We start from the raw sequence: 25,835 nt of genomic DNA, 5'->3' as shown, positions 1-25,835 counted from the left end.
CGATGACCGCAATTCTCCCCAAAAATGATTGGGTGATATTTTGGGCAGGTTTCACAGGGTGATTCCCAATGGGTGTTTGGGCGCGATCCAGATCTCTATTCTCACACACTTAAGTCATTTTTTTGGAGCTTGGACAGTTTCTCAGTGAAAAATCCCACACTTTGGATTTTTTTTCTACAATGGGGATCGAAAGACGCTGTCAAGATCGGTTCCTCAGAGACTGGGGCACTATTTTTGAATGCTGCCCAGATCTCAGGTTGATTGTCACCCACACCCCCCACTCACAGACATCACAAACCCCCAAACCTCCCCCCATCACTAAAAGTTTGTGTGGCCGTCCCCCCCACACCATCCAGGCATGCGGGTGACCTGGTCCCACTGCCAGGTTGGCACTGCCCAGAAGCCAGTCCTGTCCTGACCACCAATGGGCAACAATGGCATCCGAGCCCCAAGCCCCTCACATTTCTGGAAACCAGTACTAATTTGCACCCATGAGGTCTGACTAGTGGGGCCGGCAAATATCAGGAGCCACAAAACTATGACCTAAAATGGCTCCGCGTATTTAAATGAACCTAATGACTCATTTAAATGTGTTTATCTGGATCTAACCCAGCAAGGTTGGGTCGGGTGCACTGCATGTGGTTTGGCACCCGGCGCAAAACCCATTTTCTGTCCTCTCCTGCTGTGCACCCGGTGTAACGGGATCAGCGCCGGACTCAACGCCTTGGAAAAATCGTTCCCAATTGTAAACTATCCTAATCCAATTGGAAATTGGCAGTCTGAGAACCCACATAATAGCTGGTGCAAGATACAGAAAACTTTTGATCACAGGGAGTTAATTACTACAATGTATCTAACCTGGTTTTGCTCTGGCATGAATTACCTGAAATGGAAAGCATATAATTCCTTAGAACTGACATCACGTAACATCTAGGCCACCATTTCAAACTTTCCCCCTACCTTCTGACAGCTTCTGTCTATGGGCTCCACTGGTGTTGGTTTTGGGTTGATCATTCTTGCATCATCTCTTCCGCACTCCAGAACGGACCATAGCTCCATTACAAGGGCTTTAATGAACCCTAACAGCAAAAATAGATTCCGTTGTTCAAATGATGGCACACTAAAAATACAGTACATCAAAATATGACAACTAACATATACTATATTGATTAATCAGGTATTCCTTCTCAAATGGGCTGTCAGACCAGCTGAAGTTACTCACTTATGACTTGCTACCTTACATATTTTCTTCTTCCTGTGGCTAAGATTGTAATCTCATTACTTGCAGCTTACATTTCTCAAAAATGTGAAAATCCAATATCATCAAAACAAGAAAGAAATAAGGCCTGAATGTTTGGCAACATTCATTTAATATTCTTAAAAGTGCTAAGAATAACAATGGAATTTTTAACATTATTTGCATTTGGCAAATCTGCATTATAAATCTTCAGCTGCAAACATAAATTTTGGGATGCAGGTATACTTATTGAAACTATGGGCATTGAAGAATCTGGCGCCTATACTTATAAGGTGGTGAGAGAACATAGGACATAGAACATAGAAAAATACAGCACAGAACAGGCCCTTCGGCCCACGATGTTGTGCCGAACCTTTGTCCTAGATTAATCATAGATTATCATTGAATTTACAGTGCAGAAGGAGGCCATTCGGCCCATTGAGTCTGCACCGGCTCTTGGAAAGAGCACCCTACCCAAAGTCAACACCTCCACCCAACACTAAGGGCAATTTTGGACACTAAGGGCAATTTATCATGGCCAATCCACCTAAACTGCACATCTTTGGACTGTGGGAGGAAACCGGAGCACCCGGAGGAAACCCACGCAGACACGGGGAGGATGTGCTGACTCCACACAGACAGTGACCCAAGCCGGAATCGAACCTGGGACCCTGGAGCTGTGAAGCAATTGTGCTATCCACAGTGCTACCGTGCTGCCCTTAAGAACAAATAAATCTACACTATATCATTTTACCATAATCCATGTACCTATCCAATAGCTGCTTGAAGGTCCCTAAATGTTTCCGACTCAACTACTTCCACAGGCAGTTCATTCCATGCCCCCACTACTCTCTGGGTAAAGAACCTACCTCTGACATCCCCCCTATATCTTCCACCATTCACCTTAAATTTATGTCCCCTTGTAATGGTTTGTTCCACCCGGGGAAAAAGTCTCTGACTGTCTACTCTATCTATTCCCCTGATCATCTTATAAACCTCTATCAAGTCGCCCCTCATCCTTCTCCGTTCTAATGGGAAAAGGCCTAGCACCCTCAACCTTTCCTCGTAAGACCTACTCTCCATTCCAGGCAACATCCTGGTAAATCTCCTTTGCACCTTTTACAAAGCTTCCACATCCTTCCTAAAATGAGGCGACCAGAACTGTACACAGTACTCCAAATGTGGCCTTACCAAAGTTTTGTACAGCTGCATCATCACCTCACGGCTCTTAAATTCAATCCCTCTGTTAATGAACACTAGCACACCATAGGCCTTCTTCACAGCTCTATCCACTTGAGTGGCAACTTTCAAAGATGTATGAACATAGACCCCAAGATCTTTCTGCTCCTCCACATTGCCAAGAACTCTACCGTTAACCCTGTATTCCGCATTCATAGTTGTCCTTCCAAAATGGACAACCTCACACTTTTTAGGGTTAAACTCCATCTGCCACTTCTCAGCCCAACTCTGTATCCTATCTATGTCTCTTTGCAGCCGACAACAGCCCTCCTCACTATCCACAACTCCACCAATCTTCGTATCGTCTGCAAATTTACTGACCCACCCTTCAACTCCCTCATCCAAGTCATTACTGAAAATCACAAACAGCAGAGGACCCAGAACTGATCCCTGCGGTACGCCACTGGTAACTGGGGTCCAGGCTGAATATTTGCCATCCACCACCACTCTCTGACTTCTATCGGTTAGCCAGTTCGTTATCCAACTGGCTAAATTTCCCACTATCCCATGCCTCCTTACTTTCTGCAGAAGCCTACTATGGGGAACCTTATCAAATGCCTTACTAAAATCCACGTACACTACATCCACTGCTTTACCTTCATCCACATACTTGGTCACCTCCTCAAAGAATTCAATAAGACTTGTAAGGCAAGACCTACCCCTCACAAATCCGTGCTGACTATCCCTAATCAAGCAGTGTCTTTCCAAATGCTCAGAAATCCTATCCTTCAGTACCCTTTCCATGACTTTGTCTACCACCGAAGTAAGACTAACTGGCCTGTAATTCCCAGGGTTATCCCTATTCCCTTTTTTGAACAGGGCACGACATTCGCCACTCTCCAATCCCCTGGTACCACTCCTGTTGACAGTGAGGAAGAAAAAATCATTGCCAACGGCTCTGCAATTTCATCTCTTGCTTCCCATAGAATCCTTGGATATATCCCATCAGGCCCGGGGGACTTGTCTATCCTCAAGTTTTTCAAAATGCCCAACACATCTTCCTTCCTAACAAGTATTTCCTTGAGCTTACCAGTCTGTTTCACACTATCCTCTCCAACAATATGGCCCCTCTCATTTGTAAATACAGAAGAAAAGTACTCGTTCAAGACCTCTCGTATCTCTTCAGACTCAATACACAATCTCCCGCTACTGTCCTTGATCCGACCTACCCTCGCTCTAGTCATTCTCATATTTCTCACATATGTGTAAAAGGCCTTGGGGTTTTCCTTGATCCTACCCGCCAAAGATTGTTCATGCCCTCTCTTAGCTCTCCTAATCCCTTTCTTCAGTTCCCTCCTGGCTATCTTGTATCCCTCCAACGCCCTGTCTGTACCTTGTTTCCTCAGCCTTACATAAGTCTCCTTTTTCCTCTTAACAAGACATTCAACCTCTCTTGTCAACCATGGTTCCCTCACTCGGTTCCCTCACTCGACCATCTCTTCCCTGCCTGACAGGGACATACATATCAAGGACACGTAGTACCTGTTCCTTGAACAAGTTCCACATTTCACTTGTGTCCTTCCCTGACAACCTCTGTTCCCAACTTATGCACTTCAATTCTTGTCTGACAACATCGTATTTACCCTTCCCCCAATTGTAAACCTTGCCTTGTTGCACGCACCTATCCCTCTCCATTACTAAAGTGAAAGTCACAGAATTGTGGTCACTCTCTCCAAAATGTTCCCCCACTAACAATTCTATCACTTGCCCTGGTTCATTACCAAGTACTAAATCCAATATTGCCCCTCCTCTGGTCGGACAATCTACATACGGTGTTAGAAAAGCTTCCTGGACACACTGCACAAACACCACTCCATCCAATCTATTTGATCTAAAGAGTTTCCACTCAATGTTTGGGAAGTTAAAGTCACCCATGACTACTACCCTGTGACTTCTGCACCTTTCCAAAATCTGTTTCCCAATCTGTTCCTCCACATCTCTGCTACTATTGGGGGGCCTATAGAAAACTCCTAACAAGGTGACTGCTCCTTTCCTATTTCTGACTTCAACCCATACTACCTCAGTAGGCTGATACTCCTCGAACTGCCTTTCTGCTGCTGTTATACTATCTCTAATTAACAATGCCACCCCCCCCACCTCTTTTACCACCCTCCATAACCTCATTGAAACATCTATAACCAGGGACCTCCAACAACCATTTCTGCCCCTCTTCTATCCAAGTTTCCGTGATGGCCACCACATCGTAGTCCCAAGTACCGATCCATGCCTTAAGTTCACCGACCTTATTCCTGATGCTTCTTGCGTTGAAGTATACACACTTCAACCCATCTCCGTGCCTGCAAGTACTCTCCTTTGTCAGTGTTCCCTTCCCCACTGCCTCATTACACGCTTTGGCGTCCTGAATATCGGCTACCTTAGTTGCTGGACTACAAATCCGGTTCCCATTCCCCAGCCAAATTAGTTTAAACCCTCCCGAAGAGTACTGGAAAATCTCCCTCCCAGGATATTGGTGCCCCTCTGGTTCAGATGCAACCCGTCCTGCTTGTACAGGTCCCCCCTTCCCCAGAATGCGCTCCAATTATCCTAATACCTGAAGCCCTCCCTTCTACACCATTCCTGCAGCCACTTGTTCAGCTGCACTCTCTCCCTATTCCTAGACTCGCTATCACGTTGCACCGGCAACAAACCAGAGATGACAACTCTGTCTGTCCTGGCTTTTAACTTCCAGCCTAACTCCCTAAACTCATTTATTACATCCACACCCCTTTTCCTACCTACGTCGTTGGTACCAATGTGCACCACGACTTCTGGCTGCTCCCCCTCCCCCTTAAGGATCCTGAAGACACGATCCGAGACATCCCTGGCCCTGGCACCCGGGAGGCAACATATCTTCCGGGAGTCTCGCTCGCGACCACAGAATCTCCTATCTATTCCCCTAACAATTGAATCTCCTGCAAGTATTGCTTTTCTATTCTCCCCCCTTCCCTTCTGATCCCCAGAGCAAGACTCAGTGCCAGAGACCTGGCCGCTAGGGCCTTCCCCCAGTAGGTCATCCCCCCCAACAGCATCCAAAACGGTATACTTGTTTTGAAGGGGAACGGCCACGAGGGATCCCTGCACTGTCTGCCTGTTTTTTTTTTTCCCCTGACTGTAACCCAGCTATTCTTGTCCTGTACCTTGGGTGTGAGTACCTCCCTGTAACTCTTCTCTATCACCCCCTCTGCCTCCCGGATGATCCGAAGTTCAACCAGCTTCAGCTCCAGTTCCCTAACACGGTCTTTGAGGAGCTGGAGTTGGGTGCACTTCCCGCAGGTATAGTCAGCGGGGACACCGGTGGTATCCCTCACCACCCACATCCTACAGGAGAAGCATGCAACTGGCCTCGCCTCCATCCCCTCTTACCTTACAGAATATAGCTGCCCTGTGGACCAACTGGATCTCCGCCCTCCGACTCTGCTCCCAGTCAGCTGCACTCTCTGTAAACTCCTGGCTCTCTTCTCACTCTTTGCGGAAATGTAGGAAACAAAATGAAAGAAGCACCTTACTCCCTCCTCACCTAACTCCCTCAGTCACCAAACTCTCACTATAGCACTCAAATGCACCAAATTCAGCACTCCCTCGGTCACCAAACTCTCACTATAGCACTCAAATGCACCAAATTCAGCACTCCCTCGGTCACCAAACTCTTACTATAGCACACAAATGCACCAAATTCAGCACTCAGTGCAAACAAAGTCTGCACTGTAGGGGATCATTTTTATACTGTGAATCTAGCCTCTGAAAACCGGCCTAATTCAATTAACTAATTAACAAGCTCCAGCTGTAAGTGCCTACAAGTAGAAGCTTTCTTTAAAGCTGATTGAAAATTCACCTTCTTCTAAACTAAACAGCAACTTTTAAGTTAATTAACTAAATAAAAGACTAGACTTTAGATAAAAATGAAGCCTTATACTCACTCAGTCACCAAACTCTCACTGTAGCACTCAAATGCACCAAATTCAGCACTCAGTTTTTCTGAATACTGAGAGGACTGAAAAATTTGGTTTATGAAGCATAGGGGGATTCCTGTAGGCAGTCAGGGAAGAGACCAAGAGATTAAGAAAACAGAAGTATGAGAGCAATGAGAGCAGCTGCAACATGCAGACAGTAAGATGGGTTGGTGTGTAGAAGACTTGGGGGGGAACTGCAACTACCGATGGGACCTGCAAGCAGTGGAAGCATCAAAAATCACTCTTCAATCACCCTCACTACCCTTCTCCACCACCCTTCTATTTCCATTGCTTCCTCTATCCTTTTTCACTGCCCTTCAACCACTTTATTCTTCCATTTCCTTCACTCTTTTTTGATACCAAACTGATGAAGAACATCATTGTGGCAGTCCCGAGAGCAAAGATAAAGGTACGAGGCAAACAACATGCTGCTAAATATTTTTATATGCTGCACTGTGAGATGAAGGCTGATATTAGGGGAATAGGATAGTCGGCCTAAAGCAGCCCAGTAAAGCAACAGCAATAAGATGGGATGTGATGAGAGAAGGGCTTGAAGCAGCACTGCAATGAGCTGACAGTAAAGGTGGGAGCAGGAGCTATGAGAAGTAAGAGGGTGGCTCCTCACTCTCTTAGTGACAATTTTAAATTGGTGAACATTTGTCACAGACTCCATAAATAGAAGCCAGGTAAGCTCAATTGGCTGGACAGCTGGTTCATTATGCAGAGCAAGGCCAACAACGGGGGTTCAAATCCCATAATGGCAGGTGTGTCATGAAGTACTGCCTTCTCAACGTTGTCCCTCTTGAGGTGTGGTAATCCTCTGGTTAAATCACCACCAGTCAGCTCTCCCCCTCAAAGGGAAAATGAGATTCAAACTTTTATATAAAAAAGAACAATTAATATAAAATCAAGCAGAGTTCAGATATGAAATACTGTATGATGTTTCGGCATTTCAATGAATATACCAGTGATGTGAAGGGTATGGTACATTATTGGTAACATGATACCATAAACTAGAAGATATAATTATGAAGAAAGGTTGAAATTGTTGAAATTTACTCACCTTAACTTGGACAGTATGTGACTATAGGAGAGGTTTTAAAAAATTGAGAAAAGTTTTCAGAGAGCAAGTGGCGATAGTTTGTTGCGACTGATTGACATAACGATTACAAGGGAACAAAAAAAATTCTGAAAACATTAAGGGCACGATCTAATGGAAAATCTAACGGCGTGAGAATTGACGGGTGCTTCCCGACGGCCGACCTAGCGACACCACCACCCATATCAAATGCTAATTAGGGCCGGTAATGATGCCCCGGGGGCTTCATGTTGGAAATGACTGTCCCACCATCTGACTCACCTGGACCGTGCCCGGCAGCCCCCTGCTAATGAGGGGGAGCTGCTCTTAAACCGATACTGCAGAGCAAACCCCAGACAGCACGTAGCCATGTCACCACGCAGACCGGCTCCACAATTCGGAGGTGCCAACCTGGCCAAGCTGTTGGACGCAGTGGAGTCCAGACAGGACACCCTGTGCCGCGGGCAGCAGTTGCTGAACATCAGAGTCCTTGCTCCGGAAATCGCAGGGGAGCACGAGGAGAGAGAGCGGTCACCGACGTCGAGCTTAGCCTGGGTCACAGGTGTATTCATCGACCCCCACCCAAATGACCTGCCACACGTGTGTTGTTCATGCCAGACAAATTGATCCTTCCCCCCTACTGACAACATGTCCATTCTCCTGCAGAATGGTATCGGCCCATCCGGGGTAGCCCCACCACCCTCTGCATTCCAAGATAGCACCTCGGAGGAGAGTTCCGAGGATTCTATCATTGAGGTGTCACAGCGGTCATCCCCATGCTCCACTAGCGCAGAGACATGCACCTTGCTGAGCGAAAGTAGTGGACAGACTTCTGGGGCACAATCTGATAAGCACCACACAGTTGCTGATGCACATCAGATGGAGACAGGAGAGAAAGCAGTCGGAGGCCTGCTGCATCCTAGAACCTAACTGGGTCCCAGTCCGATGCCGAGCCTCCGGACCAGGTTATCCTGGAGTGATGCAGACACTTGACTGCTTTCATGAGATTCAGAAGGGGTTGTCAGCAACAATACAGCAGGTCCATAGCCGATTGGAGTAGTCCCAAAGAATACGGATGCAGATGGCACCGGCAATGCGTGGCACCGAGGCCAACACTACTAAGGTGGCAGCCTCAGTGGAAAGCCTGAAGCACGACGTCAGCACCATGAGTGGCAGTGCCCAAGAGGTTGCTCACTCAGTGATGGTCAACAGCATGTTCCGGTCGCTGAGGATCGTGTCCCTGACGCAAGTGCCCCTTTCTGAGGCACTGCGGAGCATGTCCAAGTCTCAGGTGGGCATTGCCGAAGCGCTGTGGAGCATGTCAAAGACTTAGGTGGCTTGCCAAGTTGCTCCAAAATATGTCCCAATTGCTGATGAATGTGTCCCAGACACAGGTGGACATTGGCGAGGCACTGCAGAACATGACCCAGTGACAGAGAGGCATTGCTGAAGGCAGTGACACCATGGTGCAGACAATGAGCAGCAGCCAGGGCTGGCATTGCTAGATGACTCAGGGGCCTATGGAGCTCACTCCAACTGCCCGTCCAATCCAAGGACCCCAGGGCCCTAGAGGCACCGACCAGGAGGAGGAAGCACTGGAGACCAACATGGAGTCTCCCTACAGGAAGACAACGGCGGTCAACAGTTCCTACGAGTCCCCCCTTCTTAACAACGGCACATCCCAGGGTCATTGGGCGAAACAGTGTGGCAAGTTGGCCGCGGCTCCCGAGGATACCTGTCAGGGACATCAAAAGCCACAGGGAATGCTAAGAAGCTGGCTGTTTCCACCTCTGATGTGCATACTGGGGACACACCAGACGTAGTGGCAGAGCACGGAGGGCATGGCAGATAGAGGATCACTGGTAGGGCACTGGGGAGGGAGGGGAGCTGGCAGCCTCGGTAGCTAGGTTTAGTTAGGGTCACCATTGGACGCCGTTAAAACACATTACACCCGAGACATGTGCAGCCTCTGTCACGTTATTCTGCACTACGGGCCAGCCTGCACATCCCACCCCCAGCATCCTGAGCACCTTGGTCCGAGATCTGGGCACTCCCCACCCCTCCCATGGTGTTGATCGGGTGGAGGATTGGGAGAGGACGGATGACGCCATGTCCTATCAGAAGCGGGCAAGAATGATGGCCTCCCAGTTCCTCCGGCATGCCGGACCCTTGCCTCCGCCCGTTCTCCATCTTCTAGCAGCTCCTGCGAGTACTCCAGAGCTCATCCTCCAGCCCTTCCTGGTCCAGCCCATCCTCCTCAGACGAGGCCGCATGTTCCTCCTTCTCCACATCCAGCACATTGCCCCGCTGCTATGTCAGATTGTGGAGGGCACAACAGCTCACCACAAAGCGGGCAACCCTCCGGGAGGTATTCTGCAGTGCACCACCAGAGCGTTTGAGGCATCGGAACACATATTCAGCAGATGCACCGCTCAAGAACAGGCCAGGTGGGCCTGGTTACATCGTGCCTCCGATCTCCCTACTGGCATCATTAGCCTGATCCTCAGCGGGTACCCCTTATATCTCAAGAGCCAACTGGTCATCTTGGGCAGTTCCTCGAAGATGGCAGGATCTCCAACTGCCCCATTATGTAGCCCCACTCCCTGCAGACACATCTTGAATGTTCAGCGAGCGGAACCCTTCCTGTTAATGAAGGGTGCTCATGGACCGCCTGGTGCGTGCAAGGCAACAGGCGTGCCATCTACTACCCCCTGGACCTGTGGCATCCCGACGACAGCGGAGAATCCTGCTGCCCGGGCACCTTGTTTGACTTGGTCCAGGTCAAAGTTCACAATCCCTGCCATATCTCATGTGCCACCCACGAGCTGGCAGACCCCACCCTGCACACGCACCGCTGGCCACACCAGGCACCCCTCGGCACCGGACTCCAGCCTGGAACATTACTTGGACCGGTTGCAGGTTCCCTCCCTAAACCACACACCCACCCGCTGGTCGCAAGGATGTCCCCAGCGCTGTGGCCAAGCTTTTGGGTGTTTGATTGTTGACTGCTGTCTCAGCGGTGTTGATGCCTCCAGGGTTCTGTGTCCAGGCCTCACAGATTGGGATGCCAGGCAGTAACATCCGCATATGACATGGCATGCCTTCTGCTACTGCCTGTCTGTGGGAATCCACTTGGGAGCTGTGGATTGCTCACATAACTAACATTGCCAATGCCCGATTAGCAATAACCTTCAGCTGTGCTGCCAGAGGCCGCCAGCGTCAGAGGGAGTTAAAGTGACTTGCACCATAATACCATGGACAGTGGTCAGTCTTGAGGGTGTTCAATGGGACAGACAGGCAGTAGCAGAGGTTGCCTGTGTTATGGGTATACACAATTTGGGGGTGGTGGGGGGGGGTGGCATGCTGGACATACGGGCGCTGAGCCCCTCACCTCCCCCCAGTCGGGGCAACCCACCCCCCATCAGAGCACCGCCACGAGCACTGGTGCCCCGGGCTGATTGCCCGATATCAAAGATGGCTACTCACCTCCTCCGATCCACACAGCAGCCACTGCACTAACTTCATGTTTTTAAATAGGTGTGCTGAAGGGGAGTCAGTTAGATCACGGGAGGCCAGTCATTGGGGATCCTTCCTGTTAATGAGATGAAGATAGGCCTAAATTGGTGATTATTTGTTTCTCGCCATGCTATGGCGGGATCTGGATCTCTGCAACGGGAGCGGGCCAGTTTGGTTGGAAACCGATCGGCGCCTGGCACGGTTCCCGATTTCGCTGGCTGTGATCCAGATGATCATATTTAAATGAACCATTAGGCCCATGTAAATATGCCCAGCCGGTTAGAGACTGCAGTCTCCTGCCCCAGGAGTCACCAGCCTGAACGACGAGGCCTCACCCGGGCACCTATTAGGACTTGTCTCCACAAGCGGGACCGGATGTGATGGCCACTCTGGGAGTCACAGTAGTCACTGTAGCCCACCAGGTGGTCAGAGCGGGACAGAGTAGTGCCCTGGCACTACTCCTGGTACCTGGACACCATAGCAGCACCAATCTGGCATCCTGGCATTGCCAGGGTGTCAGGGACAGTGCCCAAGTGCCAGGCTGGTAGTGCCCCATGCCAGGTTGGCAGTGCCAGCCAAGGGGTGGGGCCTGGGGGGGGGGGCATTCCCATAAAAGGGGATGTGAAGACGGGGCATGAAAGTGGTGATGTCGATATGAGGGAGTCATGCATTTGAGCCAGGGAGGATGGATGTAAGGAGAAAGGGGTGAAAGAGATGAAGGACCTGTTTCTGGAGGGGAGATTCGCATGATTAGAGGAGTTGGGGGTAAAGTATGGGCTGCAGCGTGAGGAAGGCTTTAGATATATGCAGGTGTGGAATTTCGAAGAAAGAATCTTCCAAGTTCCCCGGTGGCGCCGCCCTCCTCTTTCCTGGAAGAGGTACTGCCAAACACACCCTTTCAAAATGGCGGCCCAATCTCGGAGGTGATGGTCTGGCTGGCAATTTAAAAAAAATAAATTTAGAGTACCCAATTCATTTTTTCCAATTTAAGGGGCACTTTAGCGTGGCCAATCCACCTAACCTGCACCTCTTTGGGTTGTGGGGGCGAAACCCTCACAAACACGGGGAGAACGTGCAAACTCCACACGGACAGTGACCCAAAGCCTGGATCGAACCTCGGACCTTGGCGCCGTGAGGCTGGCTGGCGATTTTAGTTCCCCATTGTAGAATAAAATTCTAAGTGTGGGACTGACCGATGAGAAACTCCCCAAGCCCTAAAAAATGACTAAGGGCGCGATTGTATGGCCATGGATAGAGACCGGGAGACCCTGCTCCCAGGATCTACCCAGCTCGTGGAATCTAAAGCGATCTTGCGAGATGTTGCAACATTAATCCCGCCCATTGTAGGTGGAATCATATTTGAGCAAATCTGCATATTAAAGCTTTGTGCGTGGAAAATCATGTCTCACAAATTTGATTGAGTTTTTTGAGGGGGTGACCAAGAAGGTAGATGAGGGCAGTGCAGTAGACTTTGTCTACACGGACTTTAGCAAAGCCTTTGACAAGGTACCGCATGGTAGGTTGTTGCAGAAGGTTAAAGCTCACGGGATCCAGGGTGAGGTTGCCAATTGGATTCAAAATTGGCTGGACGACAGAAGGCAGAGGGGGTTGTAGAGGGTTGTTTTTCAAACTGGAGGCCTGTGACCAGTGGTGTGCCTCAGGGATCGGTGCTGGGTCCACTGTAATTTGTGATTTATATTAATGATTTGGATGAGAATTTAGGAAGCATGGTTAGTAAGTTTGCAGATGTCACCAAGATTGGTGGCACAGTGGATAGTGAAGAAGGTTATCTAGGATTGCAACGGGATCTTGATCAATTAGGCCAGTGGGCCGACGAATGGCAGATGGAGTTTAATTTAGATAAATGTGAGGTGATGCATTTTGGCAGATCGAATCAGGCCAGGACCTACTCAGTTAATGGTATGGCGTTGGGGAGAGTTATAGAACAAAGAGATCTAGGAGTACAGGTTCATAGCTCCTTGAAGGTGGAGTCGCAGGTGGACAGGGTGGTGAAGAAGGCATTCGGCATGCTTGGTTTCATTGGTCAGAACATTGAATACAGGAGTTGGGACGTCTTGTTGAAGTTGTACATGACATTGGTACGGCCACACTTGGAATACTGTGTGCAGTTCTGGTCACCCTATTATAGAAAGGATATTATTAAACTGGAAAGAGTGCAGAAAAGATTTACTAGGATGTTGCCGGGACTTGATGGTTTGAGTTATAAGGAGAGGCTGGATAGACTGGGACTTTTTTCCCTGGAGCGTAGGAGGCTTAGGGGTGATCTTATAGAGGTCTATAAAATAATGAGGGGCATAGATAAGGTAGATAGTCAACATCTTTTCCCAAAGGTAGGGGAGTCTAAAACTAGAGGGCATAGGTTTAAGGTGAGAGGGGAGAGATTCAGAAGGGCCCAGAGGGGCAATTTCTTCACTCAGAGGGTAGTGAGTGTCTGGAATGGGCTGCCAGAGGTAGTAGTAGAGGCGGGTACAATTGTGTCTTTTAAAAAACATTTAGATAGTTACATGGGTAAGATGGGTATAGAGGGTTATGGGCCAAGTGCGGGCAACTGGGACTAGCTTAATGGTAAAAACTGGGCGGCATGGACTGGTTGGGCCGAAGGGCCTGTTTCCATGCTGTAAACTTCTATGATTCTATTCTATAAAGCGACACAGCTGGTCTCACTTTAATGAGCAGATTGCCGAGGTACCCGAGGCTTGGGATTTATCTCCTTTGCTTCGGGTACGTTTGACGAGCGCTAGTCAGTACCAGCCTCCACAAACTGGGACAAGACAGAATAGCACTCGTGGGGGTCTCAAGGGGATCGGAGGCCCCCAGGTACATGCCCTTTGGGTAGGTTGATACCCAAGCAGGCCTGGTGCCACCCGGGCACTGCCAGCCTGGCAGTGCCACCTGGGTGCCAGCCTGGCACTGCCAAGATGTCCCAGTGGCACTGCCAGGATTCCAGATTGGCACTGCCAAGGTGCCAGGCTGGCCTTTGTTGGGGCAATTGCGATCAGGCCAGGGGTGCCCAGCGTGGGTGTTGGGGGTGCAGGGGGTTGGGAGGAGAGTCGGGGATCGTTTTGGGGCTCAAGAGATTGGGACGCGATTTAAAAATGGCGTCCCGATCTCTCACTACACTGAGGAGTTCGGCGAACAGAGCTCATCAGTGCAGAAAACGGGGCTATGTGAGGCCTCAGACTTGCATTCACCGCTGAGGCCCTTATCTGATGCGAGTGTCGTTGGAAAGTGTTTTGTTTCTTGACCCTGCGAGCGTCAGGAAACACGTGGCTAAATGCGCCTAATATGGGAATTGGTCCCATTTAGTTAAATCATGCTGTATGTGTGGGTGAATACAGATCTGGATCTCACCCAAAAATCCAGCGGGAATCACCCTGCCAAAAACACCCAAAATGTCATTTGAATCCTAACTTTTTCCAGCTCAAAAGCTTGGGAACTACAATTTCCTGGTTCATTCCCCCATGGCAATGCCTTGACCAATCACAGACAACTTGCCAATTTTGAATTTGAAACTAAAGCTTGCCTGTTAACTGTTCTCAGTTTTATTTTCTATGTCAATGCCTCTACCAATCAGATTCCATTTGCCAACCAACCAGCACTCTTTTCATGCAGTACAATAGTTGTTCCCTTTACTGTTGGTTTACCTTGTGTAGCTTGCCCTGATGAGTGCAAGAGGAAAAGCTCCGAGATTACATTAGAATTGATGGCTCTAGCTGAAGAGTTAGCAACAGCACAGTTGTGAGGATCAAATAACGTGCAATTTCTACTATTTTACTAGCAAAGAGTTATCAAAATATTGGTTGAAGAAGGATTTAAGCAAATCTTCTGTTCACTTTGACATGAGAATTATATGGTGATAGCCTAAATAATGAATTTGTTTGATGAAAATGATCTGAAAAGTGTTCAACAATAGTATTAAGATTAATATACTACTTACAATGCATATAGAAGTCTTACAACACCAGGTTAAAGTCCAACAGGTTTGTTTCGATGTCACTAGCTTTCGGAGGGCTGCTGCTTCCTCAGGTGAATGCTGATTCACCTGAGGAAGGAACAGCGCTCCGAAAGCTAGTGACATCGAAACAAACCTGTTGGACTTTAACCTGGTGTTGTAAGACTTCGTACTGTGCTCACCCCAGTCCAACGCCGGCATCTCCACATCAATGCATATAGAATTTACTTTGCATTGCAAATGTAATATATTCATTCATTCCATGGTTTCAAATCGCGAAAACAAAAAAGATTCTAGGAAGGGGATAAAGGTGGAACGGCTCAAGAGAGGTCAGTAAAAGTAGAAGTCAGTAAAGTTTCCAGAACAAGTAATAAAGCACACAGTATGGAAAGGGACAGGAATCGAACCAGGCATACCAGATAAGGGGACAACTAGAAGGGCGGGTGGTCAATGCAGCACTGAGGGTGTTGGACCCAAATGCGCACAGTATACGAAACAAGGTAAATGAGCTTGTAGTGCACTTGACAATGTTGTACAATGTTGTGGGCAACACAGTGGCTGCAAGGACTGTGATCTAAATATCCAAGGATATGTATGCTATCAAAAGAACACTGTAAGAAGTCTTACAACACCAGGTAAAGTCCAACAGGTTTGTTTCAAATCACTAGCCTTCGGACACTGCTCCTTCCTCAGGTGAATGGAGAGGTATGTTCCAGAAACATATATATAGACAAAGTCAAAGATGCAAGACAATGCTTTGAATGTGAGCATTTGCAGGTAATTAAGTCTTTACTGATCCCGAGATAGGGGTAACCCCAGGTTAAAGAGGTGTGAATCGTCTCCAGCCAGGTCAGTTGATAGGACTTTGCAAGCCCAGGCCAGATGATGGGGGATGAATGTAATGCGACATGAATCCAAGGTCCCGGTTGAGGCCGTACTCATGTGTGCGGAATTTGGCTAGAAGTTTCCACTCAGCGATTTTGCGTTGTCGCGCGTCCTGAAGGCCGCCTTGGACAACTCTTACCCGGAGATCAAAGGGTGAATGCCCTCCACTGCTGAAGTGTTCCCCGACTGGAAGGGAACATTCCTGCCCGGCGATTGTCGCGCGATGTCCGTTCATCCATTGTCGCCGTGTCTGCATGGTCTCGCCAATGTACCACGCTTCGGGACATCCTTTCCTGCAGCGTATGAGGTAGACAACGTTAGCCGAGTCGCACGAGTATGTACCTCGAACCTGGTGGGTGGTGTTCTCACGTGTAATGGTGGTACCCATGTCGATGATCTGGCATGTCTTGCAGATATTGCCATGGCAGGGTTGTGTGGTGTCGTGGTCGCTGTTCTGAAGGCTGGGTAGTTTGCTGCAAACAGGATGGACGCAGGCCTAAAACCAGAGAAGCTCAACCTGGAAGCACGGACACCGGAGGCAAAGGAAATTTTTTAATACTGGCTCCAATGCTTACCTGGACTCCTCAGAGACTCCCATCTTGGGGCCACGCAAGCTGCGCCTACTCCACGCCCGGGTGAGTCACAGAATCTCCGCCACGCTCGAAAAGGCGACGACTTATGAAGAGGCGGTCGAGCTACTCCGCAAGCAGTTCGTCAAGCCTATCAACGAGGTCCACACCAGGCATCTGCTCTCTACCTGCCGGCAGCGCTCAGGGGCATCATGCTACTTCTGCGGGCAGGGCCAGCACCCACGCCCACGCTGCCCAGCCTGCTCCGCGATCTGCAGCGACTGCGGGAAGAAGGGGCATTTTGCGAGGGTCTGCCTGGCCAGACCCAGGGGCCAGAAGAACAAAGAACAGCTGGCCCTTAAATCAGGCTCTCGGGCCTCGCAATGCGGCTGCGCACCGACCCGACCCCTTCTGACGCGTCATCAGCCTCGTGCGAATCATGGGAGCAGCCATCTTGTCAGCGGCCATCTTCTTGACCCGACACGTGCAGCCGACGGCGGCCATTTTACGAGTCCGACTCGGCTGAGGACTCCGACTACCCGCGAGTGGGTGCCATTACCCTCGACCAAACTCGGCCAAAACACCTGCAGAACTCTATGATGCAGGTCCAGGTCAACGGGCGCGACACTGCATGCCTCTTCGACACCGGGAGCACGGAGTGCTTTATCCATCCTGAAACGGTAAGGCGCTGAATTTTTTATTCTTCTCTGGTCACGGGAGAGGTGCCAGAGGACTGGAGAACCATGAATGTGGTCTCACTATTTAAGAAAGGCTGTAGGGATAAGCCAGGCAACTACAGGCCAGTGAGTCTCACGTCAGTGGTGGGGAAACTAATGGAGAAAATTCTGAAGGCAAGAATCGATCTCCACTTGGAGAGGCAAGGTTTGATCAGGAATAGTCAGCATGGCTTTGTCAAAGGGAGGTCATGCCTAACAAATTTTATTGAATTTTTTGAGCACCTGATTAATTGTGTAGATGAGGGTAGCGCAGTTGATGTAGCTTACATGGATTTCAGCAAAGCATTTGACAAGGTCCCACATGGGAGACTCATAAAGAAGGCAAATGCACATGGAATACAGGGGAACTTAATAAGGTGGATTCAAAGCTGGCTGAGCTGTAGGAAACAGGGTGATGACAGGCGGCTGCTTTAGCGACTGAAAGCCAGTGTCCAGTGGTATACCACAGGGATTTGTGCTGGGTCCCCTATTATTCATAATTTATATAAATGACTTAGATGACTATGAGGTGGGTAGGATCAGTAAGTTTGCGCATGACACAAAGATAGGCCGGGTGGTTAATAGTGAGGCTGAGAGTCTTGGGTTATAGGAAGACAGAGACGGGATGGTCAAATGGGCAGAAAAGTGGCAGATGAAATTTAATCCTAAAAAGTATGAGGTGTTACACTTTGGAAGGAGCAATTTGACAAGGAAATATTCAACGAATGGCACTACACTCGGAAGTCCTGAAGAACAAAGAGACTTTGGCGTGTTTATAGATAGACCTCTGAAGGCAGAAGGGCAGGTTACTAGGGTGGTGAAAAAGGCGTATGGTACTTGCCTTTATCAATCGTGGCAGAGATTACAAAAGGTAGAAGTCATGGTGGAGTTATATAGAACATTGGTGAGGCCACAGCTGGAGTGCTGTATGCAGTTCTGGTTGCCACATTATTGGATTGGATTGGTTTATTGTCATGTTTATCGAGGTACAGTGAAAAGTATTGTTCTGCATGCAGATCATTCCGTACAGGAAAAGAAAATACATAATAGGGCAAACATAAAATACACAATGTAAATACATAGACACAGGCATTGGGTGAAGCATACAGGTGTGTCGTACTACTCGGTAGAGAAGACGTGAGAAGAGATCAGATCAGTCCATCAGTCCATGAGAGGGTCATTTAGAAGTCTGGGGAAGAAGCTGTTTTTGAATCTGTTACTGCGTGTTCTCAAACATCCTGCCCGATGGAAGGAGTTGGAAGAGTGAGTAAGCCGGGTGGGAGGGGTATTATAGGAAGGATGTGGTTGCATTGGAGCGGATGCAGAGGCGTTTCACCAGGATGTTGTCTGGGATGCAGCATTTACGTTATGAAGAGAGGCTTGGTTTGTTTTCGCTGGAGCAGAGAAGACTGAGGGGGCGACTTGATTGAGGTGTACACGATTATGAGCGGCATGGACAGGGTTGATAGAGAACAGCTGTTCCCCTTTGTTGAAGGGTTGGTTTTAAGGAGACACAAGTTCAAGGTGAGGGGCGGGAGGTTCAGGGGGAATTTGAGGAAAAACGTTTTTATCCAGAGGGTGGTGACGGTCTGGAATGCACTGCCTGGGAGGGTGGCAGAGGTGGGTTGCTTCACATACTTTAAAAAGTACTTAAATGAGCACGGTACATCTTAACATTCAAGGCTATGGGCCAGGTGCTGGCAAATGGGACAGATCAGGTGCCTTTCATGCGGCGGTGCGGACTCGATAGGCCGAAGGGCCTTTTCTGCACTATATTTTTCTGTGTTTCCGTGACTGGGTAGATGCTGAGAGGATGGTTTCTCTTGTGAGAGAGTCTAGGACCAGAGAGCATAATCTCAGAGTAGGGGTCGCCCATTTAAGACAGAGTGGAGGACGATTTTTTTCTCAGATGGTAGTGAATCTGTGGAATGTAGAAGTTGGGCCGTTAAGTATGTTCAAGGCTGAGATATACAGATTTTTAATCAGTGAGAGAATCAAAGGTTATGAGGATAAGGTAGGAAAGTGGAGTTGAGTATTTTATCAGATCAGCCATGATCTCATTGAAGAGCAGAGCAGACTTCATGGGCCGAATGGCCACCTTCTGCTCTTACCTCTTATGGAGTTATGGTCATCGATTCAATTTGGTAGATATCTCTTGCATTAACATTTACCTGAACTTTGCAGTGCCACAATGCCAGGGGCTGTTGCAGCTACCTGCGTAACCATTACTCCATATCCAAACTTTTCACATTTGCTGACCTGTCAAGTTAAAAGAAAAGGCAAGGCAAGTAAACTCTTTGCATATAATTTATGTTTCGCATTATACCACTTAGCATATCAATAATATTATCAATGTTATTTAAATTCATTGATTGTTTGAATAAAACAGGTCTGCCAGTTTGTAATTGAAATTCCAGTGCTTTTGTGCTGGATTTACTATCAGAAATTAGGGTGAGCACTTCATACCAATAGTGAAAGTCATTTTGCTGGAGTTTCAAATGACTGCAATGGTGATGGTGGCAGAGAACACTCTATTAATTGGTAGCAAGAGAACCTCTGAAATGGTAAATTATTCTTCAGTGGACATACAAGACAAATATAGATAAATAGGGGTTGGTTTAGCACAGGGCTAAAGAACTGGCTTTTAAAGCAGACCAAGGCAGGCCAGCAGCACGGTTCAATTCCTGTACCAGCCTCCCCAAACAGTGGCGACTAGGGGCTTTACACAGTAACTTCATTTGAAGCCTACTTGTGACAATAAGTGATTTTCATTTCATTTCAATTATACTCTAGTAAGTGTAAATGGAGTAAAAACTAGACAACAATATCTTCAAGAAAGAGGTTGTCCTATTGCTTGCATGGTTCAGTGAGCAATTATTAGTCCTTGAAAACCAGTAACCAAAAAACAAAATAGATGCTAGTTAGTCAAAAGCGTCTTTGTATTTGGGGAGAATGGGAAACCACCAAGGTTCCGCTGGAATTCCTATTTGTGAACAATGGTTAGAGATAGAACTGACCTCGACTCTGGCAATTTTGTTATTGAAACGATGATTGATGCTCATTGCCTGGGCTGACTCATGATGCTTGGCCACTTAGGTATGTTTCAGGGCACGGCACTCATAGGGCAATTCACAAATGCCACTATGCCCTCCCTATAGGGACACAGTGACAGCAATATGCAACATGATCAGCCCCAAATCAACTCAAACTGCGTTGGCGGTCACGCCATGTCAGTGGCATATGATTTCAGTGGCCCTCAACTTTTGCACCTCTGGTTCATTTCAGGGCTCAGTGGGGGATTTGTGCAAGGTCTCGCAATCAGCTACACATAGTTGTGTCAAGCTAATGACTGATACCATCTTCAGACATGCCTGCACTATCAACAACCTAGGATAAACAAGGGCAGCCAGACAGAGAGAGCATGAAGGTTTGCAGCAATGGCTGGGCTCCCCCAGTATCCAGGGTGCTATATACTGCATGCATGCAGCCATTAGGGAACCAGCAGGAGACCCAGAAGAGTTTCATCAACAGGTGCATGTACAACTTGATGAATATGCAGATTGTCTGTGACCACAGGATACAGATTCTACAAGTCTGTGCCCATTATCCAGAGAGCTCACACGATGCATACATCGTGCAGTTCTCCCAGGTACCAAGGCAGTATGTGGCTCCTGAAAATTTGGACTGATGGCTCCTAGGTGGCAAGGGCTATTCCTTGAAGAGGTGGCTGATGACCCCACTCTGTCATCCAAGAACTGAGGCAGAGGAGACAATAGGAAATTATTTCAGTGGATGACCATCACCATCAAGAAACCAATTAGAAACTGATCATGCACCCTTAAACCAATCATGGCCTGCGCACGACAGTGTGAGAGAGTGTGGGACCACATGTTGCCTTATGCCTTTGGTTGAATCAGGAATCAAGAACCATGTTGGGTCAGTTTTGCCAAGCTTTATTAAGTATAACTTTTATGGCTTGATAAATGTTTCTAGAGTTACATCACAAATTGTCTCCTATGCCTGAATCGCTAAAGTCTCAAAATAAAAAATGAATATTGAGAAGCAGATTTGGAGGTGAAATACCTCACTCAAAAACTAACAGCCCATATGACCATACCCGGGATGTCGCAGATGAAATTTGCCAGGCAAATAGTTGAACTAAAAATGACATAAGAATCTCTAATTTGTCATAGTAAATGAACTTTAATTAAAAGAATACAAAAGAGTGTACAGTTATAAAGTGCCTGATTTCATTTCCGAACCTTTTCAAATTAATTACTGTTCAGTTACTGTTGTTATATTAATAAAATAGATTACCATTTCTCGTACCTGCATATCTCAAACAGTAATGAGATGAATGAAACATTGCACTTGTTTGATATTGGCTGAGATAAAGAGATGGTGGACAGGACACGGAAGAACATTATCTGCTCTTCTTCATATATGGGAATGTTAGCAATCATTTAAACCACCGGACAGGTAGGTGGGGTTAGAGGTTAATATCTCACCTGGAATCTATTATTACCACTGACAATTTAGCTGTCAATTCTGCACTTGGGCATCTGCCATGCGCTGGCGTGTCAACCTAGATTATAGGCTGGATTTTCATTTTACAAACCGGAATCGGGAGTCACGGATTTCCCAATGTCATAATCCAGGCTCCTGACAACAGTGGCCACCACACAATCTTAATGGCAATTTGGTGGAAAAGGGCCATAATCAATTATGTCTCCTGCAACAAACCCGAGTCAGGGACGGATGCAGAAGTGGAGACGCGCGGACACCAAGTTGACCAGGTTAAAATGCCCACCTCGGACAATGGCCCATTTCAGGAGATAAGTGTGAGGCTCCCTAACTCCGCTAACCACCCCACTTCCTAGCCCACCCTCACTCCCTTTATCCTCCCCTCACCCTCAAATCTTCCCTCACACCACTCACTCCCTTTATCCTACCTCCACTCACCCATACATACAAAACTCAGGAACGTGATAATAGCATTGTGAATTCTTTACAGAATTCAAAAATTTGTCAAAATAAACGAACAGTACTTCAAATAATGCATAGGAAACCATATTCCTCTTAACAGCTCATAAATATGTCAATATAACAATGTTTATATTTCCCTTAACAATTGTGTTAACAATCCTATTGAGCTGAATCCATGAGTAGGCTTGGAACTCAGCCAAGCCTTTCATCGATTAGAATCCCCACAGTGCAAAAGGAGGCCATTCAGCCCATCGAGTCTGCACCAAGCCTCTTAAAGAGCTCCCCACCTAGGTCCAACCCTCGCCCTATCCCTGTAACCTCACCTAACCTTTGGACACCAAAGGGTAATTTAGCATGGCCAATCTACCTAACCGGCACATCTTTGGACTGTGGGAGGGAACGGGAGCACCTGGAGGAAACCAACACATATAGGGGGAGAACATGCAAACTCCATACAGTCACCCAAGGCTGAATTGAACACAGGTCCCTGGTGTTGTGAGACAGCAGTGCTAACCACTGTGCCACCCTTATAATTTATAATGAAGTTCCCTTTGATATCTGTACAAACTATTCTTGCTGAGCTGAATCCATTAGTAAACTTCAAACTCAGCCAGGTTTTCACAGTGAAATTGCATTGAACAGCCATATCAACACAACTTCCATAGCTGAATACATTAGAGCAGTGAAGACAGTCAGAAACTGTCATCTATTAAAGCTTTCAAACAACCAAAAAGATGGCTGAGCTTAATTTCAAGGAAAACATCAAATCAATGGGGTCAATTCACACAGTGAAATCTTATTTTCACTATTGTACAATACAGACTATGTGGATAATATACTCAAATGCATCTGAAACCACTTCTTTCACAATTCTGTTAAATTTAATGTTCACATATCATTCCTAAAAAGGCCCTATCATCAATCACTGTATTTAAAAGAGATATAACTTATGATACAGTATTTCATATGACATTTGAAGTTGACAACACTTCTTGAACTTAGCTGTCATACAGTTCCCAACTCCAAACCATAGTTCACGCCAACATTGAGCTGGTGTTAACCATGTTGCCTTCAAAAACTGGCCTGACCCCTTGAAAATTATGCGTGGTTGAAATTCTAAATGAACACGGCAATTTCAGTATAGCTGGATACAGTTCTCGACCTGCCCCTTAAACCACACTGATCAAAATTGTTGGCATCAGGAATGGGAGTGGGAATCTTATTTTTCGTCCAATGTAGGTAGGCCTGTGTCAGAATGGGAAAATCTGGCCCTATATCAGAATCGGGAGGGAGACGTAAACTCAATTTAAATTTGAGATTAAAAAGATGACTGTGCAAGTGCTGATGACGATGGATAGATTATGGAGTTTGAAGCTCAATTCAGGGTCAAGTACGATACCAAAGTGGTGTACTGTCTGAAATAGAAGCAGAAAATGCTGGATAAACTCAAGAAGTCTGGCAGAATCTGTGGAGAGAGAAATAGAGTTAATGTTTCGAGTCTGTATGACTCTTCTCCTGCAAATTGTCTGATTCATCTTAAGTGACCATATGCAGAAAGAATAGAGGCGAGGTTGCTGTGATATAGCATGAGCTACATCACAGAATGGCTTTCATTTTGAGAAAATTCAGGATCATTGATAAATTGATAGTGAAAAGCAGTGTTTGTCAATGAGTTGAGGGTGATTTAGAAAAGAATTAGGTGTCTTCAGCATATATGTGGATAATGTACACAAATGCATCTGAAACTTCATTACTTTCACAATTCTGTTAAATTTAATGTTCACTTACCATTCCTAAACAAGGCTCTATCATCAATCACTGTATTTAAAAGAGATATAACTTATGATACAGTATTTCATGATGACATTTGAAGTTGACAACACTTCTTGAACTTAGCTGTCATACAGTTACCGACTCCAAACCATATTTAGAAAAGAATTAGGTGTCTTCAGCATATATGTGGAACTAACACCAGGGGTGGGATTCTCCTTCCCGCCAGCCCGTTTTTCGGCACGGCATGCTGCCACCGGCAGCTGGATGCTCTGTTCCCACAGCCGGCCAATGGAGGTTGCCATTGTGACCACCCCCATGCCATCGGGAAACCCGTGGGTGCGCTGCTGGCGAAGCGGACAATCTTGCCAATGGAGAATCCCGGCGCATATCTATGGTGAATGTAACAAAGAAGCAACATGTAAACAAGGAAGTGGTGGATACCAAAGATGGAATCTTGGCACTCTCCTAAATTAACCGTGTAGGGAAGGAGATGGAACCAAGCTATACTGGGACAGATAGCAATGTAAAGATAGGAGAATGGTTCCACAGATGGACAAGGCCGAAGGAACCATGTAAAAGGACAGACTTGTCAGTCATCCCAAATGTTGGAGCGGTTGAGGAGGACAAGAAGGAATATAGCTAATCATGGGTTCAGGGTGATACAGGAAAGAATGATCAACGGTCAACAGTCCAGAATTCTAGACACAAGTTCGGAACTGATAAAATAACAGATTATTATAAAAGGGACAACATATACATCCCTTCATTCCCAAAAGATGAACTATCAAATGATTCACATACCTGCAACTTTTTAGTGAATCTACTGAACATGAAGATCACACACTCATTGAGTGCTCCTGTTTGCTGCAGAAGTAACAACCCTTTTGGAGTAGCAGCAAAGTTTAGCAGATTGTCCAGCAACATTTCTTCTAAGATCATCCTGACAAGAGAGTTAAAGGGTTTCATTTTTTATGGTGCCCAAGAAATCATGCTAATTTATGCAATCATGGTTATGATACCATACCAAGAATAGGATTCCTCCTAACTGCAGTGTAGTACTAAAGATAAAAAAGTAAACAAAAGTAAAACAACATCCCGTAATATACTCATGTAACAGTCAAATGTTTGTGATCTATTTTTCGACAAAAAGTTAAGGGGTCGACTTTTACACAGGTAATTGAGGGGCTTACGTTGAACTAAAACACATCCATTTGATACAGCGAACAAGCCTCAAAAGGACCATAGGGTAATGGGGGATGTGTAGTTCATACCAGCTGTTATTGTCTCTCTCACTCTGTTTTTATTACGGAGACCCCCACAACCGACACACTCCGAGAAAGGAAGCAGCAACTTTGGCTGGTCCTATGGTTTCAATGATGCTCAGGGGTCAGGGAAAGGAAAGGGCCGCTGATGTATCACGATGATGGCTCCCAGCCCTTGTCCTACCTTACTGCAGGGGAATTCCTCTGACGGCATTTGCAAGGGTTCGATTAGCAAGGCCTGTACCTTCCTATCCCCAAAAAGGCTGAGGGCGGTGATTGAGGACACAAGACCGGGAGTTCATTTATTTCAATGTTGCTCTGGAAGTTGATCCCTGCAACCCCAGTGCCATGTGCACTGTTAATTACTCTTTTCTGATCTCTTAGTTTCACCCCACAAAAATCAAAATCAATCTACGTTCTTAATGCCGTAATTGACAAGAATGAACTGGAGGAATTATGGTATATGTGTAACTATTCTAACAAATAAGGAATGTATTTTTTTGATGTGATTGTAGAGAATACTTTTGCTCTGAAATGTTTGGCTTTGATCCTGAAAAAGTAGGGTCACGAGTTGTTTTAGGTCAACAATCATGAGATTGACTTTTACACAAACATGTATTAAGTATAAGAGGAAAAAATTAATTTCTAAAT

The 25,835-nt window shown here is 46.9% G+C and overlaps 1 protein-coding gene across 6 annotated transcripts in view; it reads right to left on the bottom strand.

Annotated features, from left to right (window-relative positions):
* Window positions 1-25,835, bottom strand: part of tbc1d32 (TBC1 domain family, member 32) — a 452,053-nt gene that overhangs the window by 238,462 nt on the left and 187,756 nt on the right. For all 6 annotated transcript variants that reach the window (XM_072499364.1, XM_072499359.1, XM_072499363.1 and 3 more), the window contains 3 exons: window positions 24,724-24,862; window positions 19,335-19,422; window positions 961-1,079 (listed from right to left, as the gene is read on the bottom strand). In XM_072499364.1, the coding sequence (XP_072355465.1) occupies window positions 961-1,079; window positions 19,335-19,422; window positions 24,724-24,862 (346 nt within the window). The remainder of the gene's footprint in view (window positions 1-960; window positions 1,080-19,334; window positions 19,423-24,723; window positions 24,863-25,835) is intronic.

This window comes from Scyliorhinus torazame, chromosome 4 (genome assembly GCF_047496885.1).
Source record: "Scyliorhinus torazame isolate Kashiwa2021f chromosome 4, sScyTor2.1, whole genome shotgun sequence".
NCBI classification, from domain to species: domain Eukaryota; kingdom Metazoa; phylum Chordata; class Chondrichthyes; order Carcharhiniformes; family Scyliorhinidae; genus Scyliorhinus; species Scyliorhinus torazame.
This window is presented reverse-complemented; position numbering and strand designations above follow the sequence as displayed.